Source organism: Equus quagga, chromosome 14 (genome assembly GCF_021613505.1).
Source record: "Equus quagga isolate Etosha38 chromosome 14, UCLA_HA_Equagga_1.0, whole genome shotgun sequence".
NCBI classification, from domain to species: Eukaryota; Metazoa; Chordata; class Mammalia; order Perissodactyla; family Equidae; genus Equus; species Equus quagga.
In genome coordinates, this window is record NC_060280.1 from 50,270,184 (window position 1) to 50,286,730 (window position 16,547).

The following is a 16,547-nucleotide window of genomic DNA, read 5'->3' on the forward strand; positions in this document are numbered from 1 at the left end:
GTAAATGCCACAGATGAGGCCAATGTGGAGGCACTGGCGGTGAGAGTGACATTCTGCATCAGGCCGCAACATTTTAGCCTGCTGGATGTCTTTATCATTATTTAACTGAGTAACTGGACCAAATGAGCTGTCACTTTAGAACATCACAATCACGGCAGATGAGTGAACTTAATGATTTGCAGATATTTCTTCTGTTAAATGAGAATTCACCTAACTTTGCTAAAACGTCATTGAGAAATTGTCTTGTGATGTCTTCTTTGAAGAAATTGACGTGAGTGGCACAGTTTCCGGTTTATTTCAGTATATGTCTCACTAGCATGCAGTTACTAGGGTCAAAGCTGTAGGACTGCCTTTAATGAAAAATTGCCTTATAATAAGGTGATTCGAAGACATCAATAACTAAAGCCTCTTGAAGGGATTACTAAGCAACTTTTCACGTGCTAAAGTAGCAAAATAAAAATCATAAACATATTTCCGAAATGCTTATTTTCCATTTGTGAGAAATGACCAAAGCTCAATTCAACTTCCGTCTCTAGAGTCCAGGCCTATTTGATTGGTATCAATTGCTTCTTCCTAGGTGTTCCCATGCAAGTTAGATTGAACAGGAATCCTATTGTGCACCTATTTCACTCTCTCTTTCAATATTGTGGTTTGTGGCTTGAGCAACACAATGCAACTGTGACCACTGGAAAGACAGTAACCAACAGCTAAAGAAAAGGAACATGGAGATTTCTTTAATGGCAAGATAAAAGGAAATTGATTTGCTTAGAGCAGAAGTACAAAGCAGGAGCCAATGCACCCACCCCGGTGGAAAGGTGCAGCTTGCTTGGACCCTACCAGAGACACACATCTGCCCAAACTAGTGCCCACGTGGAATGAAGGTTCCACCAGGCTTGAGAGAAACCTGTATTTTCCTAATTGGGGAGGGTGGCATTGTATCCTCTTACCGCTATATATCTTCTAGCCTGTGCAAATGCAAAAATTACTTCCCACAATCCCCTATTTGAAAGTACTAAACCCTGTGAAGACCTTTTCTCTAAAACCATGACTATATTTTTATCTGAGTGGCTATCAGTATCAGACTCAGTTTTGTTCAAATCCCAGGATCATAAAGTAGTTTCCCTGAAGTTTACATTATTCTTCTCTTAGTTTATCACAACTCTTTGAGGCAAAGATTTTATGTTTTATTGCTTTTTGTGTTTCCATAATTACCTTTCAATTTGGGATACATAATAGCTGATCATTTTGTGTATATTAAATATATGTTAAATCCCATATCTCATTATGTGTGTCTATGTAGCCCACACACTTCAAGATGATCCTTAGCTATCTATAATTCATTTAACGTAATTAGCTATCTTGAATTCTTTTCCTAAATCTTCACTGGACTCAGTGCATCCAGATTTTATAAATTATAGGGTCTATACTGCTCTGTTGGAAACACCAGACATAGTGAAACACACGTTTATTTTTTTATATCACTGCATATGAGGAAAGCATAATTTTCATATAGAATATTTTCTAAAATTGGAGGGAATGATATTTTGTTTATTTTTTAATCACAGCATTTATTGCTAAATAACCTCAGCTTTATTTGATTTATCACCAAATACTATCTGATCTATCTTAAACACTGAGAGACTAGGAAGATAAAAGCTAATATAATCATTACAGAGTTAAAACTTCACTGAAACTTTTAATTATCCAAAACAAGAGGGAATTCTTTAATCACTAAATTAATTTGGTTATATTTCACAACCAGCTCCTGCCCTTACTAATTTCCTCAGTGATTAGAAAACAGCATTCATATTATAAAGGAAATATCAATTCAATGCAATCATACTTTATGCTTTTGGTAATTTAAAGAGATATCATCAAAATGCTATAGATTCTTAAAACTTTTAACAATAGTGAAAAAATATAAAAGTAGGATAACTGGGGGCATAGTGGTTAAGTTCTCACTCTTTGCTTCAGTGGCCTGGGGTTCACAGGTTCAGATCCTTGGCATGGACCTACACATCATTCATCAAGCCATGCTGTGGCGGCATCCCACATACAAAATAGAGGAAGATTGGCACAGATGTTAGCTCAGGGACAATCTTCCTCACCAAAAAACAAAAAGGCTAACTGTAAGAAGCTTTTTTTTTTTTTGCAATAAAAGCATGTATAATACCCCAATTAAGGTGTAATACCTTCACGATCTATCTGTGCACACAACTAAGCATTTACTATTGAAGTAAAAAGATAAAGTTCTCCAAATCTTAAAGTAATGACTTCAAATGTAAATAGTGTACCTGGAAGGGAAGGGCAGAAATAATTTACAGCTGTGTTTCTTTTTACCCTGTAATTATACCTGTTTTTCACATACCTATGCAAAGAAAACTAGAAAGGCAGTGCTCTTCAAAGTTTTCCTCATGTCTTAGAAGTACTACAGTTTAGATGCTTGACTTTGGTGATTTAAAAATGGTGAATTTCATCCTCTGCACACCCTTTCTCATTCTTGTGGCTAAAACACTGTAAAGTTTACAGATAAGACATTTGTTGAAGAAAGTGCTGAGTTGAGACATAGAGTCCATCAACTCGGGGTATTTCAAACTCTCCTCTGCCTTAGATGCAGACAACCAAATTGAAATGATGCACATTTCTTATAAATTATTAACCATTTCTAAATATGCTTCACACGACTGGCTTCGCTGAGGTGTTACATCCATCCTTGCAAGCTTCATAAAACAGTAGCAGGCTAAAGTTGCACAGTTAACATTAATTCTCATCAGAGAGGACAGCCTTAGCAATTACTCTGAAAAAGGTCAGATATCAAATTTCTTTATGCTGACTTTGATGCCAAATTGAGTCACACGGCAGGCTTGGATATTGTATGACTTCTGCTTTTTCTGTACACTGTGTCATCAATATATGGTGCCACTCTTTGCTCCCCTGACTTATGAGACAGTGATTAAGCATTAATATTCTTCACTTATCATTTGGTGCTATAGTTTATTTATATTTATTTTTATATAAGAGCTTAAATAAATATTTAAAATCAAACTAGAATTATAGAGAATAAATGAATTTATACAAAGACCTGTCATCGCATGAATTTTTGGTGTTGCTTACTCTTCCTTGGCTATAAAAATTAATAGCATTGTGTGGGGAATCCGCAGAAAAGATTCAAATACAGAATCCAATAGTGATTTTTAGTTTTAACATCAATATTTTTAGAGCTTTAAAGCTTCTTGTAGGCATGTTTTTCATGTAGGGACGTAGATAAAATTCTGAAGTTTACTTGGTATCAGAAAATTCAGGAAATTTTAAATATGGTAAGGGATTAAATATTTTAAAATATAACCTTTATCATATTGATATTTTTATCTTTATTTAGTCATAAATATTGCCATAAGAAAGTCTAGTTCTACTAATGGTAATCTATTATTTCATGAATCTTATTCACATTCAATGGCAATGTTATATCTATAAAGTGACCTTTCAAGTAATGAAAAAGCATTGCTATTAGTTTTAAGACTGCAAGTGCTGGCAATGTCATTCTGACTTAATAAACTACAATTTTATTAAATAATATAATTTCAGTGGTCCCAGGGTCATTTGATTAGGAAATATTTAATGAAGGCATTAATATTTACTCCTACCCAATCTCCAGCTGGAATTTCACAGTGTGAGAGCACCAGGTTAATTGAGTTTTATCGCAAAATCTCTAGACCACTTTAGAAATAACTGTAAGGCACATTCCCTAAGGTCTGACCTGGGAGAAGCGGGAAAATAGAATAAAAAATGATTAATGTGTAACTAGATTCTGCTGACATCTTTGGCATAGATAGTCATTAAAAGTTTGGGCAACTGATGAAGATTTCTCTCAAAAGGAAAATTATGAGTTATTTTTCCATCCAAATCCTGGACAGAAATAATGGAGAAAAAATGAATAGGTCTTGCTTTAGCCAATAGAAACACAAGACTGTATAAGCATTGAGCTTTCTGTAGATATATGGTTTCTATCAGTGGCCACATTTTTTTCTTAAAAATTTACTCATGGGAATACAAATGTCAGGACAATAAAAATGTAACTATTCCTCTTCCATTTTACACTCCTTTAATTCCTCAGAATAAAATAAGTCTTAAAATTTGGTATTTATTTTTTCTTTTTGTAACCCCCTTAAATCTGGAAGGCATAAGTCCACTGTTCAATTATGTCAACCAGAGAGTAGTACTGGGGAATAACTAAAGTGCAGATAATAATAAAAATTATATAGTTATCATATCGAATTCTTACTCTGATCCAAGAAATGTTCTAAGTTCTTTATGTGTGTTAATTTATTTAATCTCTACAACAGCCTATGAAGGATATACTGTTGTTATCCCCATTCTCAAGGCAAGGAAACTGAGGCACAGAGCTATTCATATCTTGCCCAAAGCCACAGAGCTGCTATGAGGTAGAGTCCAGATTTAAATCCAGGCCACCTGACTTTGGAGCCTATATTACAAGCCAGTTTACTGACAGAGCTACTCTTGTCCAAAATCTCAATCAATAAAATGAGTGGCCAAGCTGTAGGAGGAAGATGTATGCATCACAGCCAAGAGAAGAGATTTTGTTCCTAGGAACTGAGTCATGATGGCAGCAAAGTAAAAGAATAAGAATGGCAAGCTTCTTCTCAAGGCACTCTTCTTTCTTTCTCTTCTTTTTTCTTTATTATATGAATTATAGTTCTTAATTTTGTATATTTCTAGAATAATTTTGTTTGTTTATTTAATGTTCCTCTACTAATATTTTACCAATTTGTAAACCTCTACCAATACTGCCAGATTGTAAATTCCATGAAGGCAGAAACTATTTGTGATTTACTCACAGTTGTATCTCCAGTTCCTAACACATAGTAGAAATTCAATAAAGAGTTGTTGAAAAAAGGTCCGTGAATGCTGAATGAGGAAGGAATTAGGGAGAAAATGATGTTTGAGTTTGCTGAAAAAAAGCAAGGAGTTATGTGTAGAAGGAACCCAGTCCAGAGTGTTACTTGCATTTGTATTTCACTTAGCCTCTTTGAAATCCTGAGCCCAGAATTTAGAACAACCTACCCTTCTATTCTTTAAATGACAGCCCTTGAAGTGATGGCTAAAAACAGATTGGGAATCCAAAATAAGATTTAACAAATGATCTATCTCAGAAGATGATTTTCAGTGACGGAGGTCAGGAAATTTTTTAAAGCTGAGGCAGAACCCAAGAGGAGAGTGAGTTAACTAGAAGGAGGATTTAGAATGAGCATAGGAAAATATTGAAATATCAAATACTTAGAGCTGGTCCAAGTAACTGAGATTAGAGTAAAGGTGGTTTTCATCTGGAAGGGAGCTGATGTTCATGAGTAAGGTCACTGAAGGGATAGTTTAGATGGAGAAGTATTTTTTTCTAGAGTACACCAAAATTTAGAAGTTGAGGAGACAAAGAATTAGCAAAGGAAAAATAATGAGTGGCCAGTGACAAAAGCATCAAAACATAAGATTGTAGTATCCTGGAATCACATGAAGAAAATGTTTAAAGGAAAAAGGAATGGTTAACCATATTGAATACTCCTAATAGGTTTAGTACAGTGAAAATTGATCCTTAGATTTAGCCTGACCTAGTCATTGCTAACCTTGAAGAGAGTCTCTGTTGTGGAGTGGTATAATCAAGACTGCTTAGAATAGGCTCAAAGGATAATGGGAGGAAAGGAATTGAATACAGTGACCATCAGTGGCTCTTTGCAATAAGTCTTGCTGTAAAGGAAAATAGGTGGAAGGGACGGTAAGTTCAAGACAGCTTGTTTCAAAGATTAGTGGAATTTTTGTATAGTTATGGGAACGATCTAACAGGGAGACAAAAATTGATGCTGAAGGAGAAAGGGGATTTTCTAGAAAGATGTCCTTGAGCAGTCAAGATAAGATTGAATGGGATTCAATGCACACAAGTAGAGGAGTTGGCCTTTAATAGATGCACAGGCAATTCATTCATAACATAGCAGTGAAAGCAAGGCTGAGTATATGGGTGTACATACAGGTTGGGAGAGCGTGTGAGGGACCCTCTCTTCTGATTGCTTCTATTTTCTCAGTGAAATAGGAAGCACCATCATTGGGAAGCCCAAGAAGGTGTGGAGCTTGAGAACGGAGGATAAGCTGTAAATTATTCATGGAGGAGGGTGAGATAGTGATTGGACAAGGGAAGTGTGGCAGTATTGCTGGGAAAATTGAAAATCTCACTTCCAGTTAATTTCATGAACTGACACCTTTAAGCACGATTTGGTGTTCTTCTCCAGCTGCATTCAGGAACAGAATATGTTGATAGTGGGATTTAAATTGGACAGGGAGGTTAGTCTGGAATAGAATAGAGGGTAAGGAGCAGTGTGGTTGAACGTACATCGAAGGGAGTGAGTAAAGTAATGAACCACAAACTAAACTGGATAGGGAGAGAATGGAAGAGATGAAAGGGTTGCAAGATAATGAAAGAGTATTAATATTGGTGGCTTGTAACTCTTGAAGGGGTTGAGATTCTAGAGAGAAAGAGGTGAAATAAGATGAGATAGACAGAAATGCAAATTGCTAAGGAAGGGGATGCAGTATTTTTCACCCTCAACGAAGCTCTGTATGTGTTAAATCAATTCAGCCTCCCAAAATTGGGAGTTAACCAAAGTCCTATAATTGAAACACCATTTTCCCATTTACTTATGCTAATATACCTATTTTCCAGAGCTGAGGATCCCCAAAACTAGGATTGAGGAGTGGGGAAATTAGAGATATCAGAAAAAGGTGCTGGGCAGCTATGAGGGCATCAGATAGAAAAGTTACAAAATGCCCCTGAGAAGGGGAGACCTCACTGGATTGATAGTCCGTTGCACTCAGACCAGAAGACTGATGGAGGCCACAGGCTAAGGCCAGGGTCTATATGTCTAATGCACTGGAAATGGCAGCATAGAGGTGCCAGACTGTCTCCAGAGCTTGGAAAGTTCTCTTCACCTCTTAACTTTGATCCCACTTTCACATCCACCATGCATTGTATGTGGAGCAGTCAGGCAGCTTTGACACTGCTGGGCACCTTTTCTCTGCAGGGCCAGCCTCTCTGCACTGATCTTCAACACTGTCAACTGCTCTGTCATCTGCATTGCGAGACTCTCTTCCCTTCCCTTCAGTGACATCCCACTTTCTGCTTTTGCTCCTTCCTTTGTAGGTTCCACTGGTTCTGCTTTTTTCTCAAATGCTAGTGCTCCTCAGAGTTCCATTTTCAACACTATTTCTCATTTTACATGTTTCCTGGACAAACTCATCAATTCTCATAGTTTTGCTAACCACCTATTTGGCTACCATTTAGTAATCTCTCAGGAGCCTGCAACTCCCTTATGTTTACAGAATCTTATAATCAGTGTGAATGCCCTGGAAGCACCTCAAGCCCTCCACCTGCCTAAAGCTGAATTCATGAGCTTTCACCTCAAATACATGCCTTTTCCTCCATTCTTATCCGCCTTCTAGTAGCACAGACCCTCCTCAGTTTCTTACTTTCCCTTCTTTGCCTCCAACCTAATCAATCAGTAATCTTTTTGATTTTGTCTCCATTCAGATCGTTACCTCCTCACTCATGACTAATCTTTGCCTTTATTACAGCTTTAGACTCTTGAGTAGTCTTTATTTTCCTTTTGTCTTGTTCCAAATGGTACTGCAGCCAGAGTGATCTTGCTAAAGCTTATATTGCTTTCCTTTCAAAGTCATACCAATTTAGCATGACATACTAGGCATTGCATCTTCGATCGCTTGCTCACTTGCCCAGCCTTACCTCTCCTCACCTCTCTCCCTCACTCTCTGAGCTCCTGACTACTTTCATCTGCCAAGCACACCATGCTGTCTTTCTTTTCCAGGTCTTCGTATATTTTCTTCCCTTTGCCTAGAATATCTTTCCATCCCTACTCAGAGCTTTGCTGAGCTAACTACTAATGGGCTTTCAGGACTCAGTTTGTGTAGAATTTCATCTGGGAAACACTTTCTGATGGTCCTAGGCTGAATGAGGGATTCCACTACATGGGAGGGAGCCCATGGGTCCCTGAAATTACTTTTATATCACATTGGATTAAAGTTGCACCCATATTTGCCTTTCTCTTCCACTAGATCTTAAACTCCTTTAAGGCTAGTACAATACCTTGTTCACATTTGTAGCCCTAGCATTTAGCCCTACCAGGTTCTCATTACATGTTTGTTGAATACATGAATGAATGAATAAATTGTCAGATTCCTAGTAGCAGCTGTGGGTTCACTTTAATTGATGAAAAAGGAATCTCTAGTACAACAGATGCAACTGATTACATCACAAATGAAGACCTGGTGTGGAGCACACAGCCAAATTAGCATTTGGTTCATCTCGATTTATATGGAGTGGCATAAGCCAATTTCTGTACCACTTGAACAGTATGTATTTTGTTAAAATATATATATATATATATATATATAAGATGTATAACCATGATGATGATCCTAGCTTTTTTGAACCTCATTAAGGCCCTTCTAGTTTTCCACTGATTATCCTTATCTAGCTTTAAGAACTATAAACCACATTCTCGTATTCTATTTTAATTTTTAACACTAGAAGGGGATTGTTCTTTTTTTCTTTTTAGACGTGAATGAGGTAGGCAGCTAAAACATAAAGCAACAGACTGCACTGAGAAATGAATAGGTTCCAAGACTACAACTACAAACTATCTTAAAGGAAAACCCATTCTCTTTTCATTACCTTACACCTCTGGGTGCCCAAACCTGCATTTAATTCCAGGTTTTAAAGGAGATTTTATGTCTACCCATAATCTGTTCTCATATAGTTTGCCCAGGAGAGGTTAGCTATTTTCAGTTAAAATTGATCCGCCTTCGTTAGGCTTGTAGCTGAACACAAAGACTAAAGGACACAAATCTCTTAACAGCTCCTGGTAGGCTTGGACTGCACATAGCATGCTCATTTTAACTGTGGAGAACATCTAAAAATATATGTTTTTGACTTTCAGAGAAATCATATTTACAATTTCACAGAACAGAAAATGTTAAACTTCATCGATGTTTAACACCTAAAGTGTTATTTTCAAATCATAGAAATGCTTCTTGCATTCCAAAATATCTCTATGAGGCAATAGAATCATTCTAAATAATTTTGTTTGTGAGAAAGCGTACTCACAAAGATAATTACATTTTATCTGAAATGAAGTTAGCATCCATTAAGTTCACATGTCAGATACCCTGAACAAACATGTCTGTTTCTTGGACCAGTCCTGGGGTCCTAGTGGTTAAGTTCGGGGCTTTCTGCTTTGGTGGTCCAGGTTCCATTCCTGGATGCAGACCTACACCACTCATCTGTCAGTGGCCATGCTGTGGCAGTGGCTCACATACAAAAATCGGAAGATTAGAAGAAGATGTTAGCTCAGGGTGAATCTTCCTCAGCAAAAAAAAAAAAGTCTTATTCTTAAAAATATTTCCAAGATCAACAAATTATTGAATTTGATTGATATTAGACATAGAAAAATTTCCAATTCCTAATTGTTCTTTAGAATTCATCATAATTAGTCTATACTTTTAAACATTTGTTCTATATGCTAAACTGACTCTCTCCTGTGGCCATAAAGGAGAATTAGTATAGTCTACTTCAGGCACTATGCATATCTTTTATAACAAAACCTTAGTAATTAAAGTAAAATATGGGCAAGACACTTCTCAATAATCAATAAAAGTAAGAATGTCATAACAGTATCCCTACTTGGTAATATTGTTATATATATTATATAACAAAATCTACAAAGCAAATTCTATCCAAAAGTTTTATATTCCATAGTGAATTTGACTGCTTTTCAAGAGCATGAGGCATAACTTGCAGCCTAATCAAAATATATATGCTGCATTCGATGCATTTCCTGTTACACAAGTTTGAGGTGATGAAAATCCAGTATATATTTATAGAATATAATTGAAAATGTTGGGTTTTTTTACTTTTCCCCGCTTTTTAATAAAAAAAGGAACTGATCCTATGTATGTGCATGGATATTTTAATATTAAAGCAAACAAAAATGTTAATTCCCAAATATTGCTGACAAAGAAAATAAAGGCTTAAACTCTTAGATGTTTTTCTTCCTTTCTTTCTTCCTCTCTTCACTCATTTTTCTCTTCTTCCTTCCTCCTTTTCTTTTCTTTTCTTTTCTTTCCTTCCTTCCTTCTTGTCATTTTTCTTTCTTTCTTTCCTGCAGAAACCCAACATTATAACTATTAGAATTTCCAGAAAATATGTAAAAATATAAAAGTAGCATTTTATCTTTTCCACTCTCAGTCTAGTCTGCATTTGATTGCTGCTCCAAAGGAGGTTTTCAATAATGTCTTTAAAAGAAATAATTTTCATGGAAAAAATAAAATAGTCTTCTCAGAATTCACTTTTTATTATTGTTTTTCTTTTATAGAATATTCTGGAACTCTTCCTGGTCTCCCTACTTCATATGCTGCTTTGTTAAGAATTAAGAAGAGTTCATCTTCATCCCTCTTTGGTTCAAAGACCAGACCACGATACAGCAGTCCTTTGTTAGGAACACCGAGCTGGCGAGGGGCAGCTCAACATTATTATGCCCCCAACAATCTTTATCATTCCTCAGATGCCTTCAAACAAGATGGTAAGTGTCAAAGGAAAATTGCACCTGTTGGAGTTAAACAGTCAAGGAAGACTTTATTCAAGACTATTGCAATAAGGGAGAGAGGTTCAAGTCAACTCCTCTAAAACAGGAAGAAAGAGAGTTTTTAAGATCTGGAAAAGTGAAGGACATTAAGAAAGAAGTTGGTCAATGTGATTAGGCCGTGGAGGGGAGGAAAATTTTTCCTTCTTCCTTTCTAAGTTTTTTGGCTGGCCTAATAATTAAATTGACATAAGACAGATTAACAGGAGAAAAACAAATTTAATTTCATACATACAGGACCCCATAAAAATATGATAATCAAAGAAGTGACCAAAGCAGGCAGTTTTTATGCCTTTTAGTCAAGGAAACAATACATTTATGAAGAATGCAAAACACACAAAGGGGTTTGGGTTTGGGGTAGTAAATTAGGGGCAGAGAAGGAATTTATAATTGCAATTTTTCTAAAGTAAATTTTCTAAGAAAAAGGAGGCTAGGGCACTATAGTCAGGAAGGAACCTGTTAGTTTAGTCAAGCTGAAGAAAATATTAATATTAAGGTCATCTTGACCATAAGCTAGTCTTCTGTTCCACGTATCTCTCAAAAAATTTTTGTGTGTTTAATTATTATTTAATTACATCTGATACCCATCCTGATTTAGGACTAAGACTAAATAAATTCATAGACTGAAAGTAAAAATATAAAATTTCTGAAGGACAATTTGACAATGAATATCAAGAGCCTCAAAATAGTCATATCCTTCAATCGCATGGTTTCATTTCTAGAAATATATTCTTCATAAGGAAATAATGCACAATATACACAGATATAAATATACATATAGAATTATTTGTGAGTGGAAAATAAGGAATAATCTTAATTTCCAACACTAAGATATCAGTTAAACTAAGGACTACTATGCAGCTATTAATATTATGTTTGAACAACTTTTTCTATATGTTCTCTAACTGTGTTAGTTTTGGATGTATCAACAAAACAATACAAGGTTACTTAAAAGTTAGACAGAAGCATTAGTGCTGATTAACACCAGGATCTCTACCAGGCTCTATTGTAGAGCTTATCTCAATAATTCTTTCAACAAATTTGTGAAGTGGATAGTTTTACTGTCTTCTTTGGAAATGGAAACTCAGGGACAGATAACTATCTTTGACAAGGTTACATTGCTGCTAAGTAGTATAGCCAATTTTCATTCACGTATGTACTGATTTTAAGTCCAATACTCTTTGGGCTACATTTCAGTTCTTGATGAAAGACTAAACATTCAGGAAACGTTTTGCAAGAATTAAGCTACTTAGAAAGATTCTAGAAATGTCAAATTAGGTTGTGGTGCCAAGCAAAAGCAAACTCACGCCCCAAGATTTGTCAATTATTTCCATGTGGCCATCATCTCACAGTGTTGCCATTTAAATTTATTTAAGCATGGTGTTAGCTCCCTAAAAATGTCTTATTCTTTTAAAAACTTATACTTAGTATAAATTTTAAAATTCCTGTAGTGTGTTCTGTGAAAGAAACTGTCAAGAGAATTAGGAAGCAAGCCAAAGACTGGGAGAAAATATTTGCAAAGACGCATCTGATAAAGAACTGTTATCCAAAATATACAAGGAAATTTTTATAACTCAACATAAGAAAACAAATAACCCAATTAAAACATGGGCCAAAAACCTCAACAGATACTTCTTCAAAGAAGATACACAGATAGCAAATAATCATATGAAAAAATGAACCACATCATATGTCATCAGGGAAATGCAAATTAAAACAACAATTAGATACCACTACATACCTGTTAGAATGCCCAAAGTCCAGAACACTGAAAACACCAAATGCTGGTGAAGATGTGGAGCTCTCATACGTTCTTGGTGGGAATCCAAAATGGTATAGCCACTTTGGAAGACAGTTTGGTGGTTTCTTACAAAACTAAGTATACTCTTACCATATGATCCAATAATTGCTCTCCTTGGTGTTTTTCCAACGGAGTTGAAAACTTATGCCTACATAGAAACGTGCACATAGATGCTTATAGCAGCTTTATTCATAATTGCCAAATCTTGGAAGCAACCGAGATGTCCTTCAGTAGGTGAGTGGATAAATAAACTGTGGTACATCCAGACAATGGAATATTATTCAGCAATAAAAAGAAATGAGCTGTCAAGCCACTAAAAGACATGGAAGAAATTTAAATGCATATTACTAAGTGAAAGAAGCCAATCTAAAAAGGCTACATGCTGTATGGTTTCAACTATATGACATTCTGGAAAAGTCAAAACTATGAAGACAGTAAAAAGATCAGTGGTTGCCAGGCATGGGGGTTTGAAGGAGAGATGAATAGGCAGAGGACAGAGGATTTTTAGGGCATTGAAAATACTCTGAATGCTATCATAATGATGGATACATGTCATTATACATTTGTCCAAACTCATAAAATGTACGACACCAAGACTGAACCCTAATGTAAACTATGTAATTTGGATGATTATTGATGTGTCAATGTAGGCTCATCTTTAGATAAAAAAATGTACCATTCTAAAGAGTGATGTTGATAATAGAGAAAGGTATGCATGTGTTGGGGTGGGGGACATGTAAGAAATCTTTACCTTCCTCTCAATTTTGTTCTAGACCTAAAACTGTTCTTAAAAATATAAAGTCTTTAAATAAATTCCCATTACATTAACTCTAATGTCATATTCATCAAGTAGAGATATATTGGGATTTATGTTCTTTAAGCATCATTATTTTGTGGGATGACACCAAGGTACAATGCACTGAGTGATCAGAACTCTGGGATACTCTTGTATTTGGTATAATTTGGCACCAATCAGTGTTCTACTGCTTTGTTCTTTTGTTCCAAACGTAAGATAATGTAACTCACAATCATAAATAAAATACAACTAGAAAATATGAATTAAAACATATGAAAATGATGAAAACAGCAAATATTGGGACATATAATATTGCCAGACCTGAGACTAATTCAAAGAGTCTACTGTAATACTGTAAACGCCTATATACCTGCTGTAGGCTAGTCCCATGTTGGGTAATTAGTGGTCAATGAAAAAGAAACTCTGGTCAGTTACATATTTCCCAGAGTTTCAAAGATTAAAATGAAATAATTATTCAGTAGAAACACAACTATCTCTGACACTAAAAACAGCCAAATTTTTCTGGAGAGTCCTCATTAAGAGTTTATTATTGATGTAATGGCCAATGACCTGAACATTATTCTTATTGTGTACATAAACATACGTTTCATCAGCTTCAATAAACGCAGATGAAACTCAAGCATCAACAGCAAAATGAGAATTAATTATCTAAAACTTCTTAGTCTCCTTAGTCTTTAATAGACATGCAATCACTTGGGAATCTTGTTAAAATAGACCCTTTTCAACAGAACAAGAGTGGGGCCAGATAATCAGCATTTATAAAAAGTTCCCAGGAGGTGCTGATGCTGCTGGTCTGTGGAACATACTTTGAGTAGGAAGGCTCTAGGCTGGGCACCAGTTTGATGTATTTTAAATCCTTTCCTATTTTACTTTAATCCACAGTTAGAGTATCAGGAAGAATGCATAGTCTGAGTATATTCCAAGTAATCTTCCCTAACTATTGTTTTCTCATATGAGTGTTTGAGAGATCTTGGCTAGATGTGATTTTGAGTTTGTTCTCTCTGGCAAGAGCCTGACACATAAGGGACATATAAGGCTTTAGCCTTAATGGAGAGTAAAGCCTGGGTTGACATGCTCTTGTGAAAAATGAGAAAACTAACAGAGTCTGAAGAGAAAATCATCCCACGCCTGCTCAGAGTTAAGCCAAGAAGTACCCTAAATAAAACTAAGATTTTTCTGAGAAATGTAAAAATCCAGATTGCAGAGTAATTTGGGAAAGCAATTCCACATCTGTATATACAACCTCGAGAAATTTTCCCACACAGACACAAGGAAATATAAAAGTATGTTCACTGAAATACGTGTTTAATATCAAAACACTGGAAACAACTCAAATATCCATTAGAAGGGGAATAGATACATAGATTGCAGTTTTTCATCCACTGGCAAATCAAAGCTGTTGAAGTGGATAGACTATATCTTTATGAAACAAAATAAGTATACCTCAAAATATAATGGTTAGTGAAGAAAAGTTATAGAATATTACATATATATGATATCATTTATGTAAAAAAATTAAAATTACAGTAATATATATAATCTATGGATACATATATGTGGTACAATTTTAAAACATGAACTTGAGACAGCAAGTTGATTATGGTGCTTATGTCTGAGGACAAAGGGAGAATGAGAGCAGAGAAATGGTACCAGAATAGGGAAGATTGATGCCCTCTACTGTGTGACATTTTATTTCTTAAAATAAAGAATCTGCCTAATATGATGACATCTATAGTAGGTAGAATCTAAAATGATTCACAATGATTCCTACCTCCTGGTATTTACAGTGTAATCTCTTCTCCTCCATGTGGACTGAAGTTAGTAACCCGCTTCTGGAGAACAGATTATGGCAAAGTAGTGGAACGTGACTTCCAACATTGGGTTACAAAAGAATCTGGCTTCCATCTGACTTCCACTCAAAGAAGAATGCATAATCAGGACCTGAATGAACAAATCTTGACTAACTCCAGGGATTAGCTGCTTAGAAAAGAATTCCAACCTGTTGAGATGATCACAAGGTACTACAGAAAATTAAAATAGGTGAAACTTATGAAGAAAATCTTAAAATCATGAGCTTGTAAGAAGAATCTTCTATAGAAAGTGTAGAAGTATGGTAAGGACATCAACTAAATGAACAAAAGTTATATGTGTATTATCTCACAGTCTCTGTGGGTCAGGAAAGCAGATGTGGCTTAACTGGATCCGCTGGCTCTGTGTCATTCACAAGGTGGGATTATAGTATCATCCCAAGACTCAAATGGGTACAGATCCACTTGTAAGCTCACTCACCTTGCATGATTTTTGGTAGGATTCAGTTGCAGAGCTGTTGGACTGAGGGCCTCAATTACTCATGGGCTGTTGGCCAGAGCCTCTTCTCAGTGGGCCTCTCCATAGGGTAGCTCACAACATGGTAGCTGACTTCCAACAGCAGGAGCAAGCCAGAGCAAGAGAAAGCAAACAAGATGGCTTCAGTAGTCAGTCACCGATACTTGATTAAGGTAAGGAGGTGGAGACAGTGGATGAATAAAAATTTTTAGACTAGACTCATTAAGAGGAGAAGAGAAGTGGAGCAATATCTGGAAGGGAGGATGTTGCTCATTGGAGTGCAGCAACAGAGAAGTCCTCAGAAACTATTTTGCTTTCAGCCTGATATTGTTATTTTGGGTAATAACTATGATCACTTCAAATTGTGTGAGTGCAAATATTCCACAAACCAAGAGATATCATCTAGTTTTTAAAAATGTGAATTGTTAATAATTACTCTAAAGTAGTTGTTTGAATACAAGGATGTCATTTAATTGAATTTAAAAATTGACTAAGGTTTAAATTGGAAATCCTCATGGCAATATAGATTAATTGAAAGCCCTTATGAGCAGCACCTCAAACACCTGCAAACCATATACTGTTTCTGGATTTTGCAAGGTACGCAAGGGTTATTAACCACTGCTGACACTATTCCTGTTCCTCCCTTTATAAATGAACAGCCAATAAATTGGTCTTTGACTTCATCTCTTTTAGTTGTGGTGGTGGTTTTAGTAGGAGTAAACTTAATTAAGTATGGAGTGCATTTCATTCTTCTGTTTGTGATGAGATGGTTAGGTTAAGATATTTTATCTTCCTTGCACAGAGGCAGTCTGGATTAGGAGTGATTCCGACTAGAAAGTTCAGACTCTTACTAGGGGAGCCTGTTCCTGTTATTGAGAGACTACAAATG

General features: G+C 35.8%; 1 protein-coding gene across 1 annotated transcript in view; it reads left to right on the forward strand.

Annotated features, from left to right (window-relative positions):
* CNTN5 (contactin 5) overlaps positions 1 to 16,547 on the forward strand; it is a 488,151-nt gene that overhangs the window by 40,625 nt on the left and 430,979 nt on the right. Inside the window, exon 2 of the mRNA XM_046638244.1 lies at positions 10,449 to 10,655. Within this exon, the coding sequence (XP_046494200.1) occupies positions 10,449 to 10,655 (207 nt within the window). The remainder of the gene's footprint in view (positions 1 to 10,448; positions 10,656 to 16,547) is intronic.